Genomic DNA, 16,510 nt, shown 5'->3' with positions numbered 1-16,510 from the left:
GAGATGCTTCATTGGAACCACCACATATTGCCTGTATCTATTCAGATGTCAAGTAGAATAAGGATTCAATGTAAAGCCAACGGATTTGGCAATTAAGAAAGTCATTGAGGGACCTCCCCGGTGGCACAGTGGTTAAAAATACACCTGCCAATGCGGGGGCCATGGGTTCGAGCCCTGGTCCAGGAAGATCCCACATGCCACGGAGCAACTAAGCCCGTGTGCCACAACTACGGAGCCTGCACTCTAGAGCCCGTGTGCCACAACTGCCGAAGCCCACATGCCTGGAGCCTGTGCTCCCCAACAAGAGAAGCCACTGCAATGAGAAGCCTGTGCACCGCAGCAAAGAGTAGCCCCCGCTCACTGCAACTAGAGAAAGCCTGTGTGCAGCAATGAAGACCCAACGCAGCCAAAACTAAAATAAATAAATTTATTTTAAAAAATCATTGGAGGAGTTTGGTGCCAGCAGTTTGAGTAAATTTGTGGGAGTGGACCCCTGGGAGTTGACAAATGAGTAGAAGCTGAATTCCTTCATCAGATATTTATTAACTATCTAGGAATTTCTGGGCTCTGGGAACAAAACATAAGCAAATATGGACGAGGTCCCTGCCCTGATGTGGCTTATCTAAAGAGGAAAGGTGACATAAATAAAGGAATCACAACAAATACTGTCTAATGATAAAGCGTGCATTGTCGAACTATGCAGAGATGTGACAGCATTTAAGAGGTGGATCTGACCTAGTAGGGTCTCAGTAAAAGCCCGAGGCGATGACGTAGTATTGAAGATGTGAAAAATAGGGTTAAGAAGGCGAAGCAGAGACTTGTGGAGCACAGAGCTATGGGGCGCCCAAAAGAAAGTATGTATGGCCGCAGCGCGGAGTGCCAGGAGGAGAGCGGAACCAGGCGAGCCTGGGGAAGTGAAAATAGGAACGCTCCTGGAACCGAAGGGACCAGACTAGGTAGGTAAGGGCGGGGAGAGGCGGCTCTACTCATAAACTACAATTCCCAGGAAGCATTCGGCGGACGGATGTGAGGTGAGGCGCGAGCCGCGACCTTTGAAGGAAAGAAGGAAGTTCTTGGGCGTCGCAGAGCTGGAGAAGCGGGCTAAGGTAGGTGAGGGCGCGGCGGGCCGAAGGGGCGGCGGGCCGGCGGGCCGGCGGGCCGGCGGCGGGCCGTAGTGGTGGCGCCCGCCGGGCGCGGCGGGGCTGCGTGTCGTCATAAGGCGGCGGCCATTTTTGCGGGCAGAGACGGCCCGGGCGGGCGCTCGGGGAGCGGGACGGGCTTGAGGCTGCGCGGCGGGCGGGCGGCCTTGGCCACCCGGTAATTGCTTCTCTTCCCGGCGTTTTGTCCGCAGAGGGAGCAGTATGTCCGCGGAAGTCCCCGAGGCAGCCTCCGCGGAGGAGCAGAAGGTGAGTGTGCCCGTGGAGCGGGCCGGGGAGCCCGCAAGGCCCGGGGCCGTCGCTGCCGGGGGCCGGGCCTGGCGGCGGCCTGGTCCCACCGCGGGCGGAGGGGCGCAGCCGGAGCCAGCCCGGCGCCGGTGCAGAGCCGGTGTGCCGCTCCTCCTCACCTGGCAAGGCCACACACCCCGGAACCGGCCGCCCTCAGGAGCTCGGGTAGTTAGCGCCGGCGTGGTGCGAGTTGGAGGTTCTCAGCGTCCTGGCTGAAACGTTCCTTTAGCGCCTGGGTGTGTCGGGGTTTCCCTTAATACTCAACTATACACAAGAGCCCGTGACTTGGTCCTTATGCGTGGAGCCTAAGTTTTTCCGTGGGCTACACTTGGCTCATGAACCTTTATTTTTCCCTCGAAGAACTAACTGTCCAACTGCTTGTATTGTCTGCGTGTTCTTAACTCTAAAGGCGGTATCTCGTGTTGGGGCGGTGACTTAGACCTGGGTTGGAATTTCAGGTCCAGTTACTGTTAGCCGTGTAACTTTGGTCAGTTACTAAACTAACTGTTCAAGCTTCAGTCTTCTCATCTGTAAAATAAGAATAATAGTCCTTGCTGGATACAGTTGTTGTGAAGCTTAAATGTGGTGGATAACTTACCGCTTTGGCGCAACGTGTGCTCTGAAATGTGTGCCAGTGGGATTCGCCTATGGTGCTTGACTAAAACTCGAAAGGTTGGAATTAAATTTTTTTTTTTGCCAGCTGACTTGATCACGTGTTTCGTGGAAACATGGGAACATTTTGTAAACTCACTTGTAATACCTTGTTGATGTAGGGAAATAGGCCACGGATCGGTGTGATTCAGATTATGGATATAAAGGCTTTATATTTGTCTAGGCTAGTGCTTGCTTCTAAATAACCATAATTATTTAAAGAGTCAGAGGGCATTGTCATAAATAAGATTTGGTCTAATACTTGGATTTTGTAAGGGCTTCTGCTTTAGGTTACAACCATGCTCCTAATCAGGCTGAAAATTTGATTAGTGTTTTAAACCCATTCCATGTGTTCTTTACCATGTTAACTTTCCCTGAATTGGATGGTTCTGTTATGATATTACTTGTAAAGTAACTGGAGAAAACAGCAATAACAAATAATAGGCCAAGTCACTACCTTATTCGAGAATATTCCGATGTAAACTATGTTGGGTATTTTTCACACTTTGCTAAAAATCGAACTTGGGGCAAAAAAAAAAGTATATATGCTATATATAATTTGAGGATTACAGTCATAATTGTAATATTAAATGTTTATTGTAAAATATTTATCGTGATGTTCATTATTGCTTAGGATTTAGGAGCCCAGATAAAACAGCAAACCCATGTCTGTGCTGTCCTGTCCTAAACACTAAAATCAACCTCAGTTTTGACTTGTGACGCACAATAATGTGCTATGTAATTTTCTTTTATGAGATGTGTTAATATGTTGCCAAAGCGTGGAGTGTTGATTTCTGCATTGTAAATGCTTTCACTTGGGAGAGCCTAATATTTATGTCTCTTAACAAGTTTAAGGCTGTCTTCAATGTGTTCTTTTTGTGTCTACATTAAAATTTTAATTCAGGTCCTTTGGTTTTAGGGCTGCTGTGTGAGGTTAGTAATATAACGTCCCTTCTTGAATTAAGGTTTGGCTGTAGATGTTAAGTGCCCGTAGCATGGATACCATCCCTAAACATGAGGAAAATGTGCAGAGTCACTTCTGTGTTCCTGTGAGCCAAATCACCTGTTTCTTCTATCTGGAAGAATAGTTAGATGACCTAAAAAAATTGGATTATTGTTTTTGTACCCAATTGACCTTCGAATTAAAGCCAAAGTATTCAGCTAAAATACCTTTATAGTTTTATGGTACGTCAGCCTATTGCTTCTGAAAAACTAAGGTAAAGAGATGAGCCTGGCATAGAGTAAGAGCCAAGTCACTATCTACCTGAGTAGTATGCGAACCCTTGTTAAGAGAAGAAAACTGTATAGGCCACTATTTTTTATTGTGATACTAATTAAATATTACAAACAGAAAAATAAGTATAAACTCTTATCTCTCTTACACCACTCTAAATCTGAAACTAAATACAGACAAAAAGATTCTAAATTATTAATTCACTGTGGCATGGTATTTTGCTGAAACTGAATTTCCAGTGTATCGAGACTATGGTAGCAATCGTTAAAGTGCAGGAGGCTTTTGAGTTTGGCAAGTTAACACTCCCTTAGACCATTTGAATTCTCAGTTCTCCCTTTTTTAAGAGTTAGTTGTATGGTCATTTAACTGTAGTCTTAGGTAGATCATTTACATTTTAAATTCAGCTCTGTAGTTTTCTCATTATTTGGACAAATGGAGTAGTAAATGAAAGCTCAGACACCCAAGTACCATAGGACTGCTTAAATATAAGATGACAATTCAGATGCCCTAAGATATGCTTATCTTTTTCTTTAGATTATCACCAAAGTGAAAAGTAAACATTATTTTAGCAGAGACCTCTTGGATCCATCATCCACTTTGAATAATACTTAGCTGAGACACGCATGCAGTCTGATCCTGGGGGTGAAAAGGGGCATGTGGAGCCTTAAAACACATAGTTCTGTTTTCATTGTGAGCATCTTAAACTCAGGACTCTCCTTTATTTATCTTTTCTCCCATGGCACCTAGGATAGTGCCTGGCATTGTTCTGAAAATGTTGGTTGAATGAATTTTTCTCCAGACTTTTCAGTTGCCAAAGCACTATGTCAATACAAATGACGATACTAGTACTGCAGTTAAAAAAAGAGAGGGATAGACCATGGTAATATAAAAAACCTTAGCTTAGACCCACTTAAGAAATCTGAATGAAAGTAGAAGGATGTTTATATGTATTTTTTCATATATATGGCTTTTAACTTTTTCTTAGAGAAGATCTTAATAGCAGGTTCTCTAGAAAACAGGTTTTCTAGAGATTTTATTACAAAATTCATCAAATTAACTTAGTAAGGTGTCTTGGGAAAGGCTAACTCAAGTAGAGCTTTCAACTTAAATATCTTTGTCAGTTTAAAAGGTATGCTTGGTGCTTTTGTGACTGGTGGAAGAGGAAGAGAACTACTGTTTAAATTACTTCATTATGTCATCAGTAAAGAGTGGATATAAATTGCTGTCCCATTTTCCCAGTTTTTAAAAAATCGTGGTTAATATTGGCCTTTTCTGGGACTGTTTTGACAGTACTTTTGGTAACCAAAAGGCTTAAGATATATTCAGTTGGGAGCACAACCTGCTCCTCTGGTTTGTTGTGCAACCATTGATTCTTAACAATCTAGAAGTAAACCTCAGAAAAGTTTTAAAATGTCTTTCAAAAAAAAAGCTCTTTCATTTGTTGTATAGTAAATTGCTGAGATAGCAACAGTGTTTAGGCTTGCCTGTTGTTTGTGCAAGACTTAAATACTTAACAACTTCTATTCCTGAACTTATAGTGTCTACTAAACATGAAATACTCCAAAGATAAGCTGTTGGTGAAACTATCACATGTTTAGAAAGTTTAACTTTTAAAAAACAGTTGGAGTGCATTGTATTTGTTCATTCAGTAGACTTTTATTGAACACTAATTAAATGCCAGGCACTGGGCAAGCAGCAAGGACTTAATAGAACTACAGAAATTTTCCACAGAGGTTGATAACAGTATTGATCCCTTCCTGACACTATACCAAAGGATTTGTTGGCTTTCATTAATCTTATTCATCAATCAGTGCATCAGTGAACATATTGCTGAGCAGCTTGAGAATTTACTTAGAGAGGTCAGATTTTTATTTGCTGATGTAGTTGTGTAACTTCCCTGCTGAAGACTAAAAAGTGGTATTAATCATTCAAACTTACTATCAATTCCATGACAGACTACAAAATAATCCTTAATTATTTGAATATATGTATGTATATATATGTGTATATATATGCTTTTATACCTTATACTCCTCCTACTTACAGAAAGCTTAGCTAGTATATTTCAATAGAATGATTCACAAAAATGCAAGTGCCTAACGTGAATAAATATTAGGCCCTGTGCTAATTGTAGAGTATACAACGAAGATTATTTTGGGGCATATGTTATTGCCAAGAGAATAACTACCACTTAAAATATTGTTTTTAAGTTTTTGTTTTTTTGTACATCATAAGCATACATCTCTGTTGCAGTATCCTGGATTTCTGCTTTCCTAGTTTGTAGCCTAGAGTAAAAGTTCCAGAATTCTAATGATGCTTTTTCCCCCCTCCTCCCAAAGCTATTATCAGCATAGAAACCACTTAGCTAAATGAAGTCACTCATATTCCAGCATCTATTTCTAAAAACTAGTAAAATTTCTGTGTAACACAAAGGCCTCTTAGAGAGTAAAGATTCAAAACCAGATTTGAATTTTTAAAAATACTTTCTTCTTGGTTAAGCATGTCATTTCCCATCTTTGTTGATCCTTTTTATTGTATCTTTCTTTTTTATTTCATTAATTTCTGCTTTTTATTTTCTCCTGTTTTCTTTGGGTTCCGTTCTTTGTCTAACTTCTCAAGTTGGATGCATAGCTCATTGAGTTTTAGTTTTCTTTAATATAAGCCCTTAAGGGACACTTGTATCCCACAAATTTGGTATGTGTAGAATTTTTATTATTAGTGAGTTCCAAGTAATTTTTTTTATTCCTATGATTCCTTTTTTAACCATGAATTATTTAGTAATGTACTTTAATTTCGAAATGGCAGGGATATATACAGTTTGAAATAATTGACTTTTAACTTTCTGAATTGCAGTCATAGATTGTGGCCTGGATGGAAATGGTTAAGACTCGCTTTATGGCCTGATATTTTGTCAGTTTTTCCATTTGTCCTTGAGAAGAATATGTATTTCCTAATTGTTGGATGCAGAATTAAAATCAAGTATGTTGACTACTTTGTCTTTTTCACATACCAATATGAGGAAGGTCTGTTGAACTCTCCTATGCTGATAGACCTATCAGTTGCTCCCTATAATTTTGTTGATTTATTTATTTTGAGGCTTTCTTATTAGAGGCATAAACATTAGATCTTCTGTATTCCTAATAAAGCTTTTTGGTCTTTTTTTTTTCCATTTCTTGTCCTCCTCACTCCCTCCTCCGCCCCCCCCTTTTTTTTTTTCAATTGACTGATTTTCTTCTTCCATTTTACCCCCACTATTAGTTTGGAAGTTATATACTTTATTTTGTTACTAAATTGATTCCCCCTGAAATTTTATCAAGCCTCTTCAACTAAGCAAAGTGTAAAATTAATATCATAAATCTTTTTGTAAATGAGACAGAAACATAGAACACTTAAAACTTTAAAAAACTGTTGTATATTTTTGTTCTGTCCTTTTTTAACCTCACATATTAAGACATTAAAATTAGGAAAGTGACTGTGTCAATTATATTTCAGTAAAGCTGGGGAAAAAATTAGAAAAGTGACCTGTTCAGTATACATACATACATACCAATTTCTTGTTTGCTTTTTCCTTCTTTATCTCAGACCTTTTGAGGGATGTATTTTCATTCTAGCTGGAATAAATGTTCAGAAATTCCTTTGAAGGATGTCCAGAAACATGCAATCACACCAGATTTTGTGTGCTTCTTTGCATTTTTTAACGTGACTGTAGGGATAAATTGCCTTTTTAAAAACAAATTTCTATTGCAGCTTTTTATTTTAAATCACTGTGAAATGAAGTTCTCACAACATAAGACCTCTTCAAACTCCAAAGTCAGGCATCTGGAGTAGACTCTCAGGTCACTTCTCCCTCTTAGCCCTGTGTCCACCCCAGTCACCCAAAATCCTGCTAGGACCATCCTGGTGATCTCTTTTTATTTGTAATAGTTCTAGCAAAAGTTATACAACAGTTTATTCCTTTAATTTTAATTGGCAGTTTACATATATACATACTGCTATACATATTATCTCCTTTCTTTTAAATTACACAAATACTTTCTAGGAACTATTTCAGTAAATTGCTTATTTTACCTGATTTTGTCAGTTAATGTCCTGCTCTGGAGAATAGAAATCAATTTGGGTATTTCAGACAGAAAGGGATATGATTTAGGGGGTTAGGTTACAAATTATTTGAAAGGATAGAGTAGCAGAAAGGGGAAGATGATGTTTCCAGAGGTGAGGGATTGCAAAAAAACCTTTGACCCTGCAAGAGTGAGCACTATTCTGAGCCCAGCATCCTCTGCCCCATCTCACGTAGCTGCTACAATAGACCCTAATCATGAGCTTGATGCCCTTCTGCAGGAACACACAGGAGCTACTGCTGTCTGCACATTGTGTGGCATCACCAGGAATAAAATGGATTCTTTTTCCCATGCCTTTTAATTTGTTGTAGGTACCATTGGCAGAACCTTATAGGAATTCAGTCTGAGAAATGTGCTTTCAGGCTTATTCTAACTGTAGTGATTCAGGGGAGTGTTTAGAGAAGGCTGAGTGTGGGCTGAATGCCCATGGACACAGTCCACCACCTGACATGTTATTAATACTCCACAAGCAAACTGTACCTGCGTCAGATCATTGGTGAACATCCAGGCATTTGAACTTGCTTATCAATAAGCCCTAGAACTGTATACATTTGCAGAAGGTTTAAGAATGTTTCTGTATGATCCATTAAAAGTATTGTATGTGTCTTGATGGTACTGACTACATTTAAAAAATGTAGCTTAGGTCATATTTTCCACCCTTTTGGTGTTAAATGTAGCTGAAATCCTGAATCCAACTGCCAAGTTACACCTAGCAGGGACTTGCCATTGTGCTATGTATTTGGCCAGGAAGTCCAAGAATTGGTTTGTTTTTCTAGGACGTATTACAAATTTATTGTAAATCTAAATAATATTTTCAGCTGTAGGTGCTGTTTTGCCCAAAATATTTTTCGATAGTAAACTGTTTCAATTTAATTAAACTGTTTCATTTAATTCAATATTATATGTAAATATATACATAAATGTGTTCCTTATTAAGAAAATAGGGGAGTGCCAGATAAGATGGCATATTGTGCACAACTTTTTTCCCCTCATATATAAAATGGGGAAATCTCCAGAAACGCTGGAAATTAGGGAAAGTTGCTACCCCATACTAGAAATTTTAAGGAATCTTTCTTAGATACAGAGAACTGATAATTCAAATCAAAGAAGTAGAGTGCTCTCATTTCCCAAGCCTAAGAAAGCTGGATGGTTTTAGTGGAAATGTAGGACTCTGTTAACACCCTTTAATTTGAAGGTGCTGGGACTGAAAGGCTATAATTGGGTTGGAGTCCTTTTCAACCAGTGTCCAAATTTAACGTCAGCCAATTTAAAAAACAATTGTATAGTGGAACCCAAGAGTAGGTCCCTCCCAAGTCCACTTATAAATTAACCACTATGGATACCCTGGGGCTGTAGTAGCGAAGTGAAGCCTCTGTGGTGACCCAGCGCACTCTCTTATACTAAACTGGGAACCTTAAATTTATATTATTTCTCCAGCTTATCTGATTAATACAATGTAGTCATATCTTGTATAGGGGTTAGGTTCTAAAGTTAGTAAGGCAAAAAATCACATATAACTGAAATCACCCTTGAAAAACCCAGTGAAGTCATGATCACATTAGAGACTGCCCCATCAATTCTCAGTAGGTCAAGTGGTAGTCACTTTTTTGTCTAGCGTTTGAACAGATGGCCGAGTTGGTTCTTCAGTTGATTGCCAGCTGAGGTAGTTGACTCCTGTTACAGGGGCCGAGTTTTTAAACACTGGAATGATAAACAGCATGTTGATACACTTACACTCTGAAAGAGACATACTCTGGGATTGAGACTCTCCTGGGAATGCAGGGTTGCGTCATAAACCTCACACTTGAGCTACCCTTTTTGAATGGAATGACTGGCAGAATCACCGATACTATTTAGAGTCTCTATCTCTGGCTGGGCACACATAGTTGAATTTTTTGTACATCGAGTGAATGATGCAACCACTGTAAAAAGAATGAAAATCAAAATATGTAGACGCATGAAACTGCAGCATAAGAAGAGAGTAGAACACTTGAAGCAGAAGGAAGCATACACATAAAAGAAGCCCCATAGAAAGGGTATATTTGACAGCAGCAGCAGCTTTTTTCTCAAAATCCTCTACGACTGAAAATGAGAAAAGGTAACAACGCATGAGGAAGCTTTTGAAGATGGAAAAAAATATTGACAATCTATAGGGTGAATAAAGTTGATTATAAAACATGTATGAAAATACTTTTGCGGAAGATATATGCAAAAATTATATGAAGTTTTCTTGAGTTCCTAGATTAATAAATGATTACTTGCTGCTGTGTAAGAACAGTAGGCTTGGCATTTATGGATAACATTTCTGCTTTTTGACTATTCATAAATAACCTGGAAGAATCAAGATATGCAGAGGTGTGTAATTTTGCTGAGCTGGTGTGCAGAAGTGAGTCCATTAGCTAAAAAGTATGCCTTGCCATTGCCCAGCCTCCCCTATCAAGGCAGCTGTATTTCTCTTGATTCATTCTTTCTTCTGCACTACTTGCCATGAAGTGGTAAACACTGCTTCCCTATAAAATATTACTCTTGGGGACTTCCCTGCAGTCCAGTGGTTAAGACTCCCCGCTTCCACTGCAGGGGGCACAGGTTCCATCCCTGGTTCGGGAACTAAGATCCCACGTGCTGTGTGGCACAGCCTATATATATATATATATATATATATATATATATATGGAAGAAAGTAAGCTATATCAAGACTGGTGTTAAAAGTGAATAGGCTTAAGATATTGATAGTCCTTGGTCAGAAAACATATTTTTGATGCATTAAAGATGGGATCTTTGGCATGAAAACTGTTTTCCATTAAATATGGATAGAAATTAGGCAATAAAATATACAGATGTAAAGATTGACAGAGATGATGTTTCTCTCCTTTAAAAATAACAAGGTCTTCTGCATTATCCGAGGAAAATATGATGGTAAGTAAGCTGCTGTTAATTTCTATTAAAGATTCTCAGAGCTTTCAATTAAATATGATCTTGAATAAACAGGAGGTCAAAAAGCTCTTTTTTATTTTAACAGTATTAAGATGGTTCTCTAAATATGGGCAAAGAGCTGATGAGTTCCATAGAAGGTGACTAACTATAAATGTATTATACATGACTGGAAAGTAATGGCAAGCAAGACTTCAGAGCTGAGCTATCTTGATATTTTTATCCAGTGTGTGGGGTGTTATACATGCATCACAGCTATAATAGAGCTGTCACATGGATCATTTGAAAAACAAGACAGAGATGTTTTAAAAGCCTCTGTGCTTGATTTCTTAGTCTGTTGCTGCATTATTTGGTATTTGACAACTAAAACCAGAATCCAGATATTTAAAAGGTGGACTTATCTAAAATAACTGAATTGTAATAGACAAGTAATTTATTTAAAATTATTTCAGGAAATGGAAGACAAAGTGACTAGTCCAGAGAAGGCTGAAGAAGCAAAATTAAAAGCCAGGTATCCTCATCTGGGACAAAAGCCTGGAGGTTCAGATTTTTTAAGGAAACGATTGCAGAAAGGGGTAAGTTCTCATGTGTAAATCTTCATGTGTTTTAAGTCCTGTGAACTCATTGTGCCGAAAGAGATTGTGAAATGGGTGTCTGTGTATATAGCTCTTTACCACCAGATGTGTGTGCATTGATAAGTATATATGTTGGCTATAGTTATATGTGGATTATTTTCTCAAATAAACCAAATTGCAAGGGAATATTTTTTCAGCTTTATTGAGTTATAACTGATGTAAAATATTATGTAACTTTAAGGTGTACAGTGTGATGATTTGATACATGTACATATTGCTAAATGCTTACCATAATAAGGTTAGCTAACACATCTTTTACCTCACATAATTACCATTTTCTTCTTGTTATGGTGAGAACGTTAAAGCTTGACTCATAGCAACTTCCAAATATACAGTCCAATATTGTTAACTGTAGTTAACACCATATTGTCCATTTATTAGATCCCTGGAACTTACTTATCTTATAATTGAAAGTTTGCACCCATTCACCAGCATCTCCCCATTTCCCCCACCACTCAGCCCCTGGCAACCACTGTTCTACTCTGTTTTCTATGAGTTTGATGATTTTAGATTCCACATATAAGTGATGTCATACACTAATTGTCTTTCTACCAAAAGAATATTTTAACATTAATTTTAGCTTAACAGATTACTTTTAAAAGTGGCAAAATATAGAATGGTGTTTTTATGTAGCATGAAAGAATGACATTCACAGCTTTGAAATAATAGAATGACAAAGAAGTATTATACCAAAACATAAAAATAAAATCCTTGTTCCATGAAAAGTAATATGGTGGGGAAATTATTATAAAAATGTTAGTTGATATTTGTAATACATAAAATGGTTTTTCAAATACACAAGGAAAACATTAAGGTGCCCTAGATAAAGGATTTTAGCCGAGGAAATATTGTTATGAAACACAAAAAAGTGTTTATCCAGGATAGAAATCAATGGAGTATGAATTAGAACAATTATTTCTTTGTAGCTTTAACTATAATAAAAAGCAGCATCATTATTCAACAGCAGAGATATAGTAAATAAATTGTGATAAGTCAACAAAGTAGAGCATTATGTGGTCATTTAAAAAGCAAAGACCATAATATACAGGATAAATAGAAAAAAGCAGCATTGAGAAACATGTTCTGTATTCTGTGTAAAACGTATCTGTACCAAGTCTCAGTTTGAAATCATCCCATCAGATGTGGTTTTAGTATGAAATTATGTAATTTTCTTTGATTATTATTATTTGGATTTGGGATTTGACTATTAGTGTTTAGGAAACTTTTTTTCCTTTGCTAATCTTCAGTATAGCTTATGCTAACAGCCTTTCCTCCAACATTTGGGCTGTTGACTTTGTCATTTTTCTAGCTTCAACGATTTATGACTTTAAGTATCTTCAAGTTAGAATTTATATACGTTGTATCTTGGCGTTGGTGTTATAGATGTAAATAGTTGTCAATAAGAAAATGCCACTTGAATCAAGAAATTTATATAGAATTTGAGATGGGAGCTCTTGAATGATTCTGTATTTTACCAAAATATCAGTGAATAAGCACTTTTATATTAGGGAAATGAAATGTTATATTCAACTATATAATTTCTTACTATGTTAAAAGAGTTTTTTAAAAAAATGTCTGGATCACAGGGTTTTAGTTTTCCTCTGTCGTAATAGCAAACTGACAAGTTATCATAGTATCTTTAAACAGTTTCTTGTTCATTTGAGAGGGTTGGTTAGATAACATGTATTTTAGGTCCCTTTCTGTTTTATTGTACTTGTCAATGTTATTTATTCGGATACCTATTTTTAGGCTTTTAACAATATGACGTGTGAGGGATATCAAGCAGCAGTCTGGCCCATGTTTTTTCATATTTGTGGAGTTTGTGAAGTCCCAAGAAAACTGAGGGTCCAGTTTTAAGAAACATGACCTTAAAATTAACTGTTGTCACTTTGGTGATCCATTAGTGTCAATGCAATTATAAATATGGATGTAAGTGTGGCCCTTAAATTGAAGTGGGAAAAGGCTCTTATAAGAGTGTCATCTAGATGGTACAGAATATGTTAATTTTTAAATTTTTCACTTATACAAAATTTAAAAATTGTTAAAGACAAGTAATATTGCCTTCTTGAACTGTATCTTTTCCAATATGAGAAACATTGATCTAGTTCATTCCTCTACCTAGAGCAGTTATAATTATTAAGCATTGAGTTTAGTTTTTCTCTCACCACACTAAATAAATTTAATTCCTTTTCCTCAAGCAAAGTAGCCTAATCTACAGATAAGTGTGATCCCCTTGTGATGAACCTTTGTTTACTATAAAATAGGTAACATTAGAAACAGACTTTATTACATTGGGGAAACTCTGCCTCGAATTTGCACTATGTGTTAAAGTTCTCATTTTGTGCTTTTGACTCTAAGAAATTTGGCAGTCTACTTTCTCTTTTAGAGGCTACTAAACTTCAGAAGTAGCTCTCTAATATAATATAGTACATCAGAAGTTCTGAGGTTTTTTTTTCCACTACACTTATTTTAAAACATGCAGAAATGAAGCTGCAGTAAGTCTTAGAAAGGCCTGGTCCAAGTTTCCTACTCTATGTGTAGTGACACATGAAAAGCAATTTCTAACTTTAGACTCTGGCCTAAGGCCAGATGCTTATAAAAGAATAGTCACTGGAGGGAGGCAGCCAGTGAGACCTTTTTTTCAGGCCATTCAGCAATCTTAAACTAAGCTGTGAGTTCCTAGCTCCTTGATTTACTACTTGAGTTACCCCTGAAGTCTCAAAGAGAATATTTATATTTCCTCCCCTTCATCCTTTGTCCAAGCCTTCATCTCGTATCTGGATTCTTGTCTATGCTATAGGCAAAGGTTAGGTTCCCCTCCTTTGAGTAACCATAGCACCTCATGTATTTAAAACTGTAACAGTGGATTTACTTGGCTGTTGTCCATCTTTATATCTCTCTTCATGATTCACACAGTGCTTCGTGTAGTATTGCAGGCACTCAGTAAAGGTAGGCTAAACATGATAGGTGAAAGTCATAACCCAGGCAAATTCATCTGTTTTACCTCGGAACAGACTAACTCATGTAGGTTATCTATATTAAGGTTGATCTTTAGCTCCACAATTTCTATTTCAGTGATAAATGGTGTGGTTGTTACCGCATCCATCTCCAATTAATAAGAGCGATTGTTGTACTTAGTGTCTTAGGTGAAAAATGGTGGTATAGGATAGGGTTGTGTGTTTTAAGTGATAATTAATTTCGAATGAGTTCATTTCTTTTATTACCCTAAGCATTTATATTTTAACCTTAATTTTTATGTTAGTGAACTGCTCTAATTCAAATAAATGGTTTAAATCCTTACAGAACAGTTCATCTTAGATGACAGAGTACCAGCAACTATAAATAATAGTTTTAATAATTGTAAGCTTGATTGGAGGTGGGTGACATCCCAAATGCAAGTTGGTGGATTGTGTGTTTTTATTTTCAAAATCATTTAAATGAGAAATTCATGCTGGTTTTTCCATTAGTAAGTGAAAGGCTTGTGTCCCACTCTTTAAGTCCAGGGCTCTTAGCTCCCAGATAGATTGATATGGAAGTTGATGTCAATATTGAGGGTTCCATACTGGAACTAGAATGATATATGTAAGCCTGAAGAAAGGGTTCTTGCCTGACTTCTCAGCTGTTGACTTGTGATAGAACTCACTGTGGAGTCATAGCTATTTCGTGTAGTTGATGTTTTTGTTTAAAAACTTTTAGGTTTATTTTATTTTGACAGTACAGGGTCACATCTATATCTTAAACCAGTGTAATTGCATATGAAAGCTTTTTAAACTCTAGTCTGAATTTTTTTTTTCTTGTAGCAAAAATATTTTGATTCTGGGGATTACAACATGGCTAAAGCAAAAATGAAGAACAAGCAACTTCCTACTGCAGCTCCGGATAAGACAGACGTCACTGGTGACCACATTCCCACTCCACAGGACCTTCCTCAACGGAAACCATCTCTTGTTGCTAGCAAGCTGGCTGGCTGATTAAAAGAGCTGAACTGCATGAATCTTCTAATTCCCATTATTTCTCCTTAATATGTTACTTCTCCACTTTTTATTTCCTTTCACTCACTAAGTCGTTTGAGAGTTATGGCTTTGCAGGTAGTGGTAGTGTGTGTGTAAGGGAATATACATGTGTATAGAGTTTTGATTAGTTTAACAGTGCACTGATGAAAAGAACATGTTAGAGCAATGTAAAGTAATCTACTTGAAAATAATTGTATATATTACCTAACTCCTAGTGTAGGACTGGTTCCAACAAGTAACAAGCAAGTTTTACAATTTTAATGTTTTGGCTTTCTTTAATTCATCTTAATTATAGCTTTGTATGTTACTCTTATTTAATGTAACCTTTATTGTATTGATTTCTTCTGTATTTTCCTTTTGAATTTTGTAAAACAGAAGTTTAAGACTACAAGTTAGAAGAAAGGTCACATATTTCAAACATAAATAGATGGGGCTTCAAAAGATTTGTATCCTGTGCTTGAACTTGAATGGCCTTAAATCTGTTTCAGCTTTAACAATAGAATTTTACCTGGGCAATATTTGCCCATTCCGGTGTAACTTATGTGACTCTAGTGCGTAACAGCTGCTGTCGAAGAGTATTCTTATTCAGTTCTGTAGTGTTAGAATACCTTTTGTCGTTGAAGATGTGAATGAAGTGTGCATGTGCATTGACTGTTGAATTCACTTTTGTGCCATTTTTGTAAATACAGTAGTTTTGCACAACCTCTCACAACTGTCTGTATTAATTTCACATATTAAAGAGTAGATGATGTGCCAACCAGAAGCACAAGAGTTCCTACACAAAACCCTATGTGTCATTAGAGCTTCTGCATAGTAAGAGTAGTTTACAGTCTTGGGGTTATAGAATACCAAACTGAAATCTTTGCTCAGTCTGCCATAGACTTAAGCTTTTTCATTTGTTCCTCATATCCATGACATTCAGTGGCCTTGTGCAAATATGATACGTTGCTTAGGCATATCTTTTGTCCTATGCAGAACATTTCATTTTGACTTTTATGAAAATTACAATTCATGTAATTTATATAAACTTTTTTAAGGTAGAAACTTTTTACTTCCACAGTCAATTTTGGGGACACTAGAATAAAATACTTTGCCTCCTGTGGCCCCTTCCTTCTTTTTTTCTTGCTTCTTTGACTCAAATTGTGTTGGGCTGTGCCGTTCAGTCTCTTCAGCAACATAGGTGTCTGTATCTTTACTCTTGAAATTTGCTCTATTGGATGCTGTATATTCTAACACAATGATGATATTTTCCTTATAATATTTCTCAGTTGTTAATTAACCACTCTTAATCCTGTATTGTTAAGAATTGACAATTGTTTAAATAAAAGGAAATTTATAATGAAACAAATATTTGAGAAGATTGGCCCAGGAACCTAGTCAGGATGTGCTGAATTTTAAGTAATATAATGAGCTAGGTGAATTAGGCTTGTGACAATTAGAGGAATTTACATGGTAGGTGGAACATATTCATAATAAATACTTA

The 16,510-nt window shown here is 37.2% G+C and overlaps 1 protein-coding gene across 3 annotated transcripts; it reads left to right on the top strand.

Annotated features, from left to right (window-relative positions):
• Positions 1 to 1,020: 1,020 nt before the first annotated feature.
• On the top strand, positions 1,021 to 15,736 carry ARPP19 (cAMP regulated phosphoprotein 19). Of its 3 annotated transcripts, none has more exons than XM_065871175.1 (4): positions 1,021 to 1,106; positions 1,352 to 1,406; positions 10,832 to 10,954; positions 14,815 to 15,736. In XM_065871175.1, the coding sequence occupies exons 2-4, from the start codon at positions 1,362 to 1,364 to the stop codon at positions 14,983 to 14,985; spliced, it is 339 nt and encodes a 112-aa protein (XP_065727247.1). In that variant the 5' UTR covers positions 1,021 to 1,106; positions 1,352 to 1,361; the 3' UTR covers positions 14,986 to 15,736. The 3 variants fall into 3 exon arrangements, with proteins under 3 accessions (XP_065727247.1, XP_065727248.1, XP_065727246.1); XM_065871174.1 differs by lacking the exon at positions 1,021 to 1,106 and adding an exon at positions 4,664 to 4,717 and having other exon boundaries at positions 1,362 to 1,412; positions 14,815 to 14,985; XM_065871176.1 differs by lacking the exon at positions 1,021 to 1,106 and having other exon boundaries at positions 1,216 to 1,406.
• Positions 15,737 to 16,510: the final 774 nt, after the last annotated feature.

The sequence above is a fragment of the Phocoena phocoena genome, chromosome 2 (assembly GCF_963924675.1).
Source record: "Phocoena phocoena chromosome 2, mPhoPho1.1, whole genome shotgun sequence".
Taxonomy (NCBI): Eukaryota; Metazoa; Chordata; class Mammalia; order Artiodactyla; family Phocoenidae; genus Phocoena; species Phocoena phocoena.
This window is presented reverse-complemented; position numbering and strand designations above follow the sequence as displayed.

Excerpts from the sequence above, each read along its gene's own strand:
- ARPP19 (XM_065871174.1), top strand. The coding sequence starts at position 1,362 with ATGTCCGCGGAAGTCCCCGAGGCAGCCTCCGCGGAGGAGCAGAAGGTG. Across the intron at positions 4,718-10,831 it reads TGATTCTTAACAATCTAGAA|GAAATGGAAGACAAAGTGAC; the intron begins GTAAACCTCAGA and ends AAATTATTTCAG. Across the intron at positions 10,955-14,814 it reads GGAAACGATTGCAGAAAGGG|CAAAAATATTTTGATTCTGG; the intron begins GTAAGTTCTCAT and ends TTTTTCTTGTAG.